The sequence below is a fragment of the Chenopodium album genome, chromosome 22 (genome assembly GCF_948465745.1).
Source record: "Chenopodium album chromosome 22, dcCheAlbu1.1, whole genome shotgun sequence".
Lineage (NCBI taxonomy): Eukaryota > Viridiplantae > Streptophyta > Magnoliopsida > Caryophyllales > Amaranthaceae > Chenopodium > Chenopodium album.
The window spans coordinates 34,794,971-34,807,802 of NC_137855.1; the positions used below are offsets into that span (position 1 = coordinate 34,794,971).

A 12,832-nucleotide genomic window follows, 5' to 3' on the forward strand; every position below is an offset into this window, starting at 1 on the left:
AACACCCACCAATTTGCAATAATATTTGTGCAAAATTAGCTTCCCCATACAAAAATTTGATTTTCAATGTTATTTTATTACTATCTCTCTCTATTTTTTTACAAACCCTACGTAAATTTATCTTTCCAATATACTTTTACTTTTTTTTACTTAACTTCCTTAATACCCGCGTAATCAACCCAAATGGGTCGTTCTTTTTGGGACGGAGGGAGTAATAAATTTTTGTAAGGAAATATTAGTAATTAATATAGGCCATGTGACATGGCAACACGTGGCAAGATTGGCAACACATGGCAAGATTACAATACTAATCTTGCAATGAGTTTTAATATATATATATATATATATATATATATATATATATATATATATATATATATTTATATATATATATATATTTATATATATATATATATATTTATATATATATATATATTTATATATATATATATATATTTATATATATATATATATATTTATATATATATATATATATTGATTAATATTGATGATATTTATTTAAGAGTTGATAATATAAGTAGAACAAGTGGAGAAACTATATTTGAATCACAATTATTTACAATACTCCATTTGATCAAAATAGTTCATCAAATACATGTCGTCATTACTTTCTTCCTCCCTACTTATTGTTCATTTGTTCCTAAATGACACAAATAACATTAATTAAGAAGCAAAAATAGTTAACTCAAAATCCAAATCTAATCTTATGTGTTTGTATGAATATATCTAATCTAATCTAATCTAATCTAATCTAACTAGTAATTTTTTTTTAAAAAAAAATTTATTTCTCCAACTAGTAGTTAAAAAAAGGTCGTTTTTTTTTTTTTTTAAAAAACCACAAAAAAAAAATATAATAAATAAATAAATAAAGGTCGGTTTAATTTATACTAGTAGTAGTAAATTTTATTACAACAATAAAAAAGTTAGAATTAATTAAATTAATAAAACCAATCTATCAAAAATGAAAGCAATACCAATCAAACTCATTTAAAAAAGTGAAAATGTCCAAATCTGCCCATCTCTCGCCTGTCAAAGCTGACTTTGGTCGTCCAGAGTTCCTCAACCCCATATTCCCTATATCTTTTGTCTTTAATATCAAATCAATACCCAACAAAATTTTAAATATACTTCATTAATAAAATAACAAGAAAAAACAAACAAAGAAAATTACAAAAAAAAAAAAAAAAAGTTTAAAAAATTAACAGTCTTTGTCAATTGTCATAAATTATAAACTAATTTAGAAAGTAATTTCTCCATTTTTCCTTAGACTAGGGCAGCTATCGCGCGCGATGCGCGCGCATAACTAGTCATATCTAGAAACTCTTTCGGATTGTTTTAAAATCACAAATTTAGTTTTTGGCAGAATTAAAATATGTAAACAACTATGTTTATGGGTATAAATGTCCAATACAACTAACATTAATGCATGAGAGCAAATAAGTACATAATTAAATATTTTAGAGGGTATAATTGTCAAAACACTATTCATTAAAAATAGTTATACATATTAATGAGGGTACATATGTAAATACACATTTTAAAGGGTATAATTGGCATTACACTATTCATAAGAGTAATTTTCTACTTTTTATAAGGTAAGGAAGGATGCAATACATTCTAAAAGATTGTTTCAATAGGTATTATTTTCCTTTGTAATTAGTACTCGAATTACTAATAAAAACTCTCTCTGTTTCTTGTATTATACGAGTGCACGTTTTTTTTTCTTATCTTAAGAGTAGAGGTGTCGAAATCACATTCGATACGATTCGAAACCGGCTTGAAAAATATTTGATTCAGATTTCAACTCGAGTGGACATAATAATTTAATACGGAGTACAACTCAAAAATTGACCCAACCTGACCCGACTTCATCAGACCCGATCCGAACTTTCGAATTGACAGTTTTAATTTTAATTTTTTTTTAAATGGACACCACTAATTAAGAGTTCGCAATATATAAAATGATGCAACAAAAGAACGAAAAAAGTATATATATAAAATTAATTTATAAGAATAATAATAAAAAAAAAATACGAGTACATCAGTCTTCACACTACACTTAGCTTAGTACCACTGGTAGTTTACTGTAACACTGTAAGAACACATTAAACACTGCTTCTTTAAGCCAAGCTAAGAATCTTTTTCTGCTACTTTTCCCCCATTTTCTTCTTTGTTTTCCACTGTTGTCTTTCTCCAGTTTTTTGAGCTTTCTCTCTCCAAAATCAGAGCTTTCTCTCTCCAAAATCAGAGCTTTCTCTCTCTTAAAACTGAGCCTTTTCTCTTCAAAAGTGTAAACCCATCTCTTAAATTCTTCCCCCATTAATACCCTTTTCTGCAATCCTGTTTAAAAAAGCTAAAACCCTTGTAAAAAAGTAGAAGAAAAAAAGGGTTGAGTTGTTCTTTACCTATTTTCAATCTGCGCCGCTTCGGCCGCCGCCATTGCTTAGATTGTTGATTGTAAAAGGGTTAGTGTTTATTTGGTCAGTAGCTCTAAAATTTGATTTGAATTTGAGTTACTTTGGAGTTGAAATGTGGAATGTTGTTGATTTTGATTGTTATTTTAGTATATTGTTGAGATGATTGTGAATAATTGGGTATGTTGAATTGTGGATTTGTTTGTTAACTTGTTTTTGTTAGTTTTAGTTTGCATTTTTTAGTTGAAGTTGAAATTGATGTGAATTTAGATTGGAATTGAAGTTGAAATCAGGATGTATGTAATTTGAAATGGTTGAGTTGAAATTACACTAAATTTGTTTCTTTAATTGTCAAAATGAAGTGTTTTTATTAAAACCCATTATTTGCTAGTGTTACATTGATAAGGAATTGTTAAGTATTTGTCATTGTCAATTGGAAATTCGGAACGGTTAATGAATTGGTTGTCGATTGGTACCATTTCTTTAATCTACCACTGGTTGTACTTGTACTGAAGTCATGTTATATATGGAAGCTCTTGAAATATAAGTATTGTAAAGACAGAATGCATAAAAAAATACTTTCATTTGTGCTTTATAGTCCAAATGTTGAATAGTTCCTTGCTTCCTTCTTAATCTGCCTCCATTATTCTCTCTAAAGCAGCTAGCTCTCCCTAAAATGTACCCATCAAGTGACGGCGGCCAGCTGGGTGGAGTTATACAGAAGAACAGGAAATGTAGAGACATAGTGTTCCTTGTCATCTTCGTAGTATTCTGGATTGCCATGATTGTCAATTCAAGTTTTGGGTTCAACAAAGGTAACCCAAAAAGGTAATACAAAAATTTATCATAATACTTTACTCATTTTTTATATTTCATTGGATTACTTTCTTTATACTTCTTACTTAATATAGATATGCATGTGATGTGAGTCACGTGATCCTTTTATTAGTTTTTATGGCAAGTTTCTTGATTTTGTTGAATTTGCTTAAATCTCATTTGTTTATCTGTCATTGCTCATTTGAGTAAAGATTGAACTTTTGTGCCCTTGCCTTGAATGGGCTATGGTCTTTGAGATTCACCTTTCGTTCTGGAGAGATTGGGAATTTATAGCATTCCTTTTTGCCCAGTTTTCTTACTATGATATTCTTCTGATTTGTAAAGTCTAGTTAAATGCAACAAATCATGATTCTAATCTTGCAATCAGATGCATTCCTCTAGGTAGTTATCAAATACCTTGGTTTTTTCTTCCTAAAGGAAATTGACAATAGCAAAATGCCAACCCCTGGTATCTGTTTATGGACAGAATTAACACTTGGACTACGAACTTTTTCATGTTACATTATCTTTTTCCTATGCAAACATGCATTGGCCAAATCTTCCTGCTGCCTATCAAAGTATTTATGATTGTGGAAGGGCTGTGTGGGATAACTGGATAACTATTGGCAAAATCTGTAGAAAATCAAGAAAGATACAGTGTGCTTACTCAAGAAGCTGGAGTAATGCCTTTACATTGGAATGAAGCTGCCGTAACCGAATTTGTTAGGGGTCTTGCTTTGTAGGAAGGACACACAAAAAATTAAGAGGACTCATAGCTACTGCATCAGGAGCAACAATTTGAATTCTATAAAAGGTTTATGCAGCCTTCATTATAAGTTAATTTGTTTTGCGTTCATAGAGTTGCTGAGCCGATAAGTGGGATAGAATGTACATGTGCACTAGTACAAAGTTTTCACATTAAAAATAAGCTTGAAGCCTTGAAGGGATATATCTGGTGTAAAATCTAATATTCAGTAGCTACTCCAAGGAGCAATTGTATATTCATGCACGAAACAAGAACTGAAGAGCTTTATGCAGCAGATTAGGTATTCTTATGAAGTTCAAAGAAATTGAAATGAATAGTAGTTGTGAACCTCTATTATGGAAAAGATGTGTAAAGGGAGGCGTAGATGGTTTGGGCTAGTTAAAAAAGAGTGCCCAGATGCTCTGGTGAGTATATTGTGTAAGATGAGCATGAGATATTGTAAGTGTACAAAAGATAGACCCTATGAAATGGGAAGTGATCAGGTAAGAATTGGCCCATCTAGAAATATTGTATGATGTGGTCTTTGAGGAGATGGTGCAACCGTGCAAGTGACAATGGCGGATATTGACTTTAATGTATCAATTTTTTCTGTTTGAACCTTCCAACTTTTGTTTTTACAAAAATGCTCAGCTACTATGCCATTTAATACTCATATTATGGATACAGCAATTTAAGGGTTTTGTGGGGCTGGGTCACTGCAGGCCCTAAAGATCCTCAGTGTGGCTGACTACAACGGCAGCTTTCTACAATCTTACTCAGCTCTTCTTTGATAATTAGTCTAGGATTTTAAGTTATATCCATCTTCGCTGGGCACCATTCCTGTGCATGTGTTCACTATAAATACTTTATATAGTGGCCCTACCAATAATTTCTATCAGTCTCAAATCCCCCCCTTCTCCCCATCTGTAACTACCTGTAAAGGTGTAAATTGATCTTTGTTTTCTATATGTTTAGGTATATTGTTTCAACCTGTCAGTTTCCTTTTATTTCCTTAAGTGGTAGTTACTTTACATTTTCAGGTTAGTCTATGGTTTGGACTATGAGGGAAATCTATGTGGCGACAAAGATGCCCATCGAAATCTCCGTGAACTAGAACTCAGATATTGGGTAAACCCTAACCAGGTGCATGAAAGTGGATTAAAGAACTCCGCGTTCAAGCTGGCTGATGCCAGGAGCATTTGTTTGTTGGATTGCCCTATCCCAGCTGAAGATTCCCTTAACTGGGTCTGTGATTACCCTGATGGAGATATACATCTCACTCTAGATGAATGGATTGACAGGAACTACGATTATTTTGAGTTCCTTACCCCAGATATGAGAAACAGTTCACTTCAACTTCAAGGGCCTTGTTACCCTGTCATATTCCCCAGTGTTAATGGTATGTTAAATTTTTTTCATTTTGTGACCTTTCTACTGCTCATGCAGTCATGTATTCCTTTTATTTTCTTTATAGTTGAGATCATTTTATCCAATACTGTAGATATCTTGGAGCTTCCAATTTATTCCTCGCTTTTACTTTATTTATTTATTTATTTATAGTTTTCTGGAGCTGCCAATTTATTGCTCGTCCGTCAAACATGTCTTTACGGCATTGGCAGCAGATGGGTGGAGTAAACATCAACGAGGGCCTTGAAATTGACAAGTCAATTCACAAAACAATGAACTCACGATCTGCTGTCGTAAAGGTGAGGGACCTTTTATAATTTACAGTTGGAACTTGTTGACTGTTCGTGACAGTGTTAAAGTCACCTTATTCTCATCACAATTTGTTGATATGAGGATGTTTAAAGGATTTCTCCTCAGCGTTATTTATCTTTACGTTGTACTTATAATTTAAAACCATTAAGTAAACTTTTGTACCTGTGGGTATTGATATTGTTTCTGTAGGAACATCTTCCATATGATTTGTGTAAAAGTGTTTGCATTTGGAATAATAATGCTAATCAGGTCTATGAATGAAAGATGCCAAGATAATATTAGTAATTTACCATGGACTTTTGTATTCTTGTTTTCATGAAAAAGCTCCTTGTGTCTGATGGATGCCAAAATGTAACATGACTGACAGTCTGACACCTATTGGCCAAAAATAAAAGAAGCAAAAATTGCTTATTATAGGTGAACCGGAAACTGACATTGTGAATTTGTGACCCTGGGACCTTTTGCCACATGTATATTCAGAAATCAGAATACTTGAGAGTTCAGACTGTCTTCATGATCTTAAATGCTTGTAATGAATGGCTACACACATGTGCTTAAAACTATATAATAATTTAATATATGCCTTTTGAGTTGTGATCTCTGCTGTACTTATAATTCAGGCCTTTTTTGGTCAAAAATAATTGTTTAAATATCTGCTTTCTGCAGAGATACATGGCTGACATTGGAAAGTCATGGTTTGTACTCCTTGTTTGTGGTGGGCTCCTGCCACTTTTCTTGTCAGGGATTTGGCTGCTGTTGATCCGATATCTTGTGTCTGGGATGCCATGGATAACTGTCGTACTTTTCAACATTCTCGTAATATCAGTTACTATGCTTTTTTATCTTAAAGGTTAGAGATCTATCTTTAGAAAACTGCTCTCTTTTTCTGTTCAGAAATCTAAAGCTTAAGCATAGTTCAAATTATACACTCTGGACTTTTATGTTTATATTGGGTGTTTATTGTTGATTACTACATACATTTAATTAGCACACTTTGTCGTTCTCAGCTGGATGGATTGGGAATGACGCTGTTACACCCATTGTTGGCGTTCATGACCCATATGTTCATGTATATGGAAGGGTAAGTTCTTTTACCAAATTTTGACTTGACTTTGGACCTATAGATGTGAGTTTTGAGCTGCAAATCACTTGGAGAATTTGTTTAAATTGCTTTTACTAGGACCTCTCCTCTTGTAAAGGGTTTGTACTTTGGAGAATTATGGGGATTGCATCAGATGATACTTTCAAATGATCGATTACTGTCATTTCAAAGGGATTGTATGTCACCAGCAGGCTCATATGGTGGAAGCAAGAATAAGTTATCAAAATTGTGGCTGAATCAAGTGTAAACAGTTATGGGGGTTTGTCAAATAAGATGATTAGAGCATGAGTTGACAGCCGTTCAATAGAAGTGAAATGTTACAATAGAGAAACTGTTTAAACATAAGATATACTCCAAGTTAGGGGTGGATTTTAGATATAGATGTTGGTTCTACTCTTTTGCAAAACTTAAAGAATTAATTGATATAGTAAAGAACGTGAGAGATTTATTCGAGGAACACTTCTGATACCTAATCAGGAAGTGAAGAACCTCCACTACACGGGATTTTTACTCCAAAATCTCCCCCTTAGATTGGGAAAACAATTCTGTTTAATACTTTAGTCCACTTGTTGACCCAACTCCTGGGAACAATATCTTCAAACTGTCCATTCTCTCTAATATCCAATGTGATCTCCTAATGAATTTGTAGCTTCGTTCATCCCTTTCTCATAATTACAACAATTTACTCTAACCCCCACAGTGAGCAAAGTAAATTTATTTGTCAAATACTCCTAAGTTGTAAACTTACGAACTCTTTATCTTATGTAGAGTATATGGAAAATGAAATGACTCAAACTTAAAACTTAGGTGTTGTTTGGTTGCCTTTAATTTCCATAGGCACTCAAAATTCCCATGAATTTCCTTTTGGGTATGTTGTTTGGTTGACATTAAATAGCAAAAATGGAGGAAGTCACAATTTAGGGGAATTTCCATTTCCCACAAAGCATGGGAAGTTACTTACCCACCCCACCCTTGGTCATTCACAATATCTAGGATTTACAAATTCCCACTTGACAACCAAACACATTTATGTAACTCCTAGGAATTTTTATAAAGGAAGTAATTTCCCATGAATTAGAATTTCCCATGGGAATTTACGGGAAATTACTTCCTACTGTCCTACATCAACGAAACAAGGCCTTAGTGTTTACCTTACGATTAGCTCACTATGCAAGTCAATGATTCTGGAAATTAATTGAGTAGGATTATCTGGGAAGGGAATTGGGTGTCAAAATTTTCAAATAAAAATTGGGTTTGATAGTCCTTTGCTGCCTCTAAAAGAGTATAAGTAACAAATTTGCCTCTTACTTGAACAATAATTACCAAACTAATTGACTGGGATGAAAGATTTCATGTTGTATATTTGGTCTTTCTAACGTGCAAATTGCAAAAAACATTTGATGATACATTGATACTATACTACCTCGGGAAGAATAAAGGTAACAAGGGAGCTTCTTCTGTGCATAAAGACTTATCAATTGCTTTGTTAGATGGCTTACAAACTTCTGGTTGCCTAAGATAGGGAGGATGCACCAAGCTGTTGTTTCTCTATATGGCTTATTCCATAACTACCAATTTACTGTGGCTGGCATAATTTCCTTATTAGAACTTTTTTTTATTTGTGCACCAGGAGTTGACTCACCTTCGTGTTGCTGCAATTTTGATGACTGCCATTATGGGAATGGCCATCCTGGCATCAATTGCCATAGTTAGACGCATCCTTATGGCAACATCAGTCCTAAAGGCAAGTATAATCATCTGCTTTCATGCGCTACGATTCAGTTATTATTTGTCTAGCATTTGATTTGTATGCTTGGATCCTGAAGATTGAGTTTGATGGATATTTGGGTCACAATGGTCCAGAAATGTGACTCATGTAAAACTACTCTGAAATTTTCAGAGAATTATCACTCTTGTGAATTTTGAGTCTTCAGACTTTAACATGTATTTGGCTTTGTCATTATTTACTCTACTTTGAAATGAAATTATGAACACTGGGCTAAAGGCAGACTTTTGAGGTTTGGGTTTATGGTTATCATGCCAAAGTTTAAAGAATGCATTGTTGGAAGGCACATGATATTCCTTGGGAATATGTATGCACGTTAGTCTGTTTGCTATAACTTGGGTGGGTGGGGATTAGATTTCACTGCGAAGGAAGCTTCTAAAATCGCAAAATGCGCTGCGTTATCATGCATCTTCATCAAGTTTGAGGGAACTATAATTACAAATATGCACTATATCATAATAGTGAGTATTTACATATATACTAAAGTTGTAACTTGAGTAGGAACTTTCAGTCTGCATGCATTGCTTCTATTGCCAAACATTACTCCACTGGAAGTGGCCTACTTGATTAGGTGAGCAGATGACAAACTTTAGCTTAAAGATCGAATGATGGGTAGTTTATATACATTCTTTTGTTTTTAACCTAGGTCCTAGGCTAACCCAAGCTGAAACTGTAGGTGATGCCTGTAATTGCACTTCTATCTGATGACGTTTAAATTTGTTCCAGGTTGCTGCAAAGGTTATAAGGGAAGTTCGATTTCTAATGACCTTTCCAGTAATACCATATACCATACTTGGCATCTTTTACATGATATGGGTATCTGCTGCTTTGCATATATTCAGTTCTGGCGAGGTTCATCAGAATAACTGCGAATCCAACTGTTGTGCTTATAACCTTAGTTCAAGCCGGGTCAGCTGTGAGCGCTGTTGTGGTTATACCATTCATTATACCCCTCACATAGGAATCTCCATCCTCTTTCACTTGTTTGGTGGTTATTGGGCAACAAATTTCTTTATAGCATGTTCGTCCACTGTCATTGCGGGTTCCGTTGCTTCTTATTATTGGGCTCGTGGTGATTCATCGGTAAGAAATTGATTGCTAAATTCTTTTAGGCATATGCTATGGACTTTTGTGATTCTTTGAACGTATGAATGCCCTATGAATATTACTAGTCATTGTGTCCTTTCCTACATACAATTTTATGTCCTATTTAAATATTTAATTATACATCTCTTGTTCAGTTATTTTACTCTTTTTTTTTTTTTCCTTAAGTTAAATTTGGAAGGGCCCTGGTGGTGTTCTAATACACATTGGGAAGATGGGGGGGGGGGGGGGGTGGGGGGGTGGGTTGCTCAGTTCATAGTTAATATTACGTTTGGGTGCTAGTTAGCAAGCATGAATATGAATCATATTTTTTTTTTTGCATGCTTTTGAAGGATGGTCCCCTAAGTTGTACGGTAGTTTTGCTTCTTTTGATTGAGATTACAAACTGATATTAAAAGTTCTACATTCATAGCTTTTACTTGTTTGGAGTTTATCTCCACCATAGCACACATTGCATTGCATGCTATTGAAGGATTGTCTGTTGGTTTCCTAAGATCTACAGTAGTTTTGCTTGTTTTGATTGAGATTACAAATCGGTATTGACTGTTCTACATTCGTAGCTTTTACTTGTTTGGAGTTTATATACGCCAATAAATGCTATAGTTTACCATGTAACTTTTGAAAATGTTCTTTTATCAATTGAGGGGGTATTTTGCTGTAAATGATTGCTTATTATATCTGCCTGACAGTCTATGCACGTCACACTGGCCATTCTGCTTTGGTATAATGTGTGTTATATGAGATGAATTGCATAGAAAAAAATCAGTTCTGTCTGGATTGCATTAAAAATATAAAATTGTCTGCATTGCATCATGGGATATTCCCTCTCCTGATAGCCTAAAATTGTAGTAAACTTATTTTGAACTCACTGATGTATACCTTTTGCAGCCGAGAATCCCATTTTTACCTGTTTTTGCCTCAATGAAAAGGCTAGTCCGATACAACTTGGGTTCTGTTGCTGTTGGCTCTTTGGTTCTATCTTTTGTGGAGTCAATCCGCTTTATACTAGAGGCAATTCGACGCAAGCTGAAGGTTTCCTATACTACACCAGACAATTGGTTTGGGAAGATAGTCCATAATTCTTCCAATTGTTGCTTAAAGTGCGTTGAGTGGACCATCAAGTCAGTGAATCGTAATGCCTATATAATGGTAAGGTGGTACATATCTTTTAGTTTGCTTCTAATTTTCGTTTAAGCTGCTAAGTTGTCTGCCTAACCTAGAAAGACCCTGATAGTGCTCAAGACCAATCCTCTGAACTTTTTTTGAGCGATGTGTGTGATGTTACTCTTGATTCCACCAAATGTCTCATAAATAATGAAAAGTATATTTTTCAGCCTGGCTTTTCTGTATGAAATTTAATAGCAATTAGCAGGTGTATAGATCTCAATGTTACATTTTCTAAAGCAGTAGCTTATGTCCTTTTATTTTTAGCATGCGGCTATTATGCCATACAGGATGTTAACATCCTTGTTTTGGAATGATTAATTTAAACTCATCTGAGTCAGTGCTTTACAACTCATCCAGAGGAAAAAAAAAAGAAGAAGAAAACACTCGCACACCTTTTTTAGAGGTCAGACCAGTAATTATCTGAACACCCAGTAGGTTCTGGCTTGATTTTCAATATGATGCCCCTGACCTTGTATCCTTTTCTGACACCTATTGCTTGAGATGAAAAATCGATAAATTTCCTCTTTTTTAGTGTTTAAAATGCAAAACTCTTTTCAAGATGAAACTGACCATAATTTTCCTGAAATATATTGATACTTTTGTTTTGTTCAGTACTTAAAATACTTCTTTTATATTTTTATATATCAGTATGTCAAGAGAAATTAATAGTCAATACCTTGAAAAGCATGGTAATATTATAAAACAGAGGGAGTAGCATAGTTTCTGATACCTGTGATCTTTAAACCTTCTTGCATGGTACGATCTCTTATATTTGGCAATTGTGATATGCAGATTGCCATAACAGGTAAAAGCTTCTTCAAGTCTTCCGCTATTGCAACGGAGTTGATTATGAATAACATACTGAGAATAGGGAAGGTTAATGTTGTTGGAGATGTCATTTTGTCTCTTGGAAAATTATGTGTTAGCTTATCAAGCGCCATGTTTGCATTCCTCATGTTGGATACTTACGACTACAAGTCTGCCCACAAGAAGATTACTTCTCCTTTGTTCCCAGTGCTGGTATGTATATTCATTCTAATGTCTGCTCTAAAAAGGTTTCATCTTTTGCCAAGGATTTAAATTTTAAGTTTTTTTATGTTTCATGGCTTAGGATGTTGTCCACCCACCTCCATCCAAATAAAGAAAAATGGAAAACCTAAACGAGATATCTTGAAAAAATTGATGGTGCCTGTTTTATCTTGAAAAAGTTGTTGTGACTGTTTTATCTTGCTAGTTGCTACTGATGGTGTATAAACTACACTTTGTTGCCTTGGTGATACTTTCTGCATGTTCTACTTTACTGTCCATCTTATAGACGTATAGAACATGAAAGAAATTGTTCATTATATATCCTTGGTACTTGGTCCCCCTCGAGTGCCAGAGTTTTTTGTTTTCCTTCAAGGAAACTTGACTGAGTATTTTGTACGAGGCTGACTCGCAATAAGTTATTATAATTCCACCTCACGGGACTAAATGGTTGAAGTGCTGCAACGACTGCCTGATTTTTTGCTCTTTATTTTGCAGGCATGTTGGGTCCTGGGTTATGTTGTTGCGACGCTGTTCTTTGGAGTGGTTGAGATGTCCATAGATAGTATTATTCTGTCATTTTGCCAGGATGCCGAGGAAAACCAAGGGACTGCTCAGTATGCACCTCCCCTTCTGCTTGAGACTCTTACAGAGAAAAACGAGACCCAAAGACTCACAAACTGATCATCTGGTTTTTCTCAAGAATTTTGAAGCATGAAGCTTGTTATGTATTAGTTGTAAATATAATTAGAAAGATTTTCTTTTACACTTTTAACATTTATCCATCACTTGTTTGTTAAAACATATGTTGAATTTATTAGAAAAGCAACTCCTTAGTTAACTAACCTTAATTTAGATACAATCAAAGCTAAGACTAAAGCTTTATTTTGAGTACTGACTAATTAAGCTATTAAGATGTAAAAATGATTAAA

General features: G+C 34.1%; 1 protein-coding gene across 2 annotated transcripts; it reads left to right on the top strand.

Moving 5' to 3' along the window:
- Positions 1-2,091: 2,091 nt before the first annotated feature.
- LOC145604797 (choline transporter protein 1-like) lies at positions 2,092-12,741 on the top strand. Of its 2 annotated transcripts, none has more exons than XM_081660753.1 (11): positions 2,092-2,501; positions 3,097-3,263; positions 5,037-5,395; positions 5,557-5,702; positions 6,382-6,565; positions 6,723-6,796; positions 8,448-8,561; positions 9,330-9,686; positions 10,596-10,856; positions 11,667-11,894; positions 12,399-12,741. In XM_081660753.1, exons 2-11 carry the CDS (start codon positions 3,112-3,114, stop codon positions 12,582-12,584), a joined length of 2,061 nt encoding a protein of 686 aa, XP_081516879.1. In that variant the 5' UTR covers positions 2,092-2,501; positions 3,097-3,111; the 3' UTR covers positions 12,585-12,741. The 2 variants fall into 2 exon arrangements, with proteins under 2 accessions (XP_081516879.1, XP_081516878.1); XM_081660752.1 differs by having other exon boundaries at positions 2,093-2,486.
- Positions 12,742-12,832: the final 91 nt, after the last annotated feature.

Coding starts and splice junctions, on each gene's coding strand:
- LOC145604797 (XM_081660753.1), top strand. CDS start 3,112: ATGTACCCATCAAGTGACGGCGGCCAGCTGGGTGGAGTTATACAGAAG. Junction 5,703..6,381: donor CACGATCTGCTGTCGTAAAG/GTGAGGGACCTT, acceptor TGCTTTCTGCAG/AGATACATGGCTGACATTGG. Junction 8,562..9,329: donor TGGCAACATCAGTCCTAAAG/GCAAGTATAATC, acceptor AATTTGTTCCAG/GTTGCTGCAAAGGTTATAAG.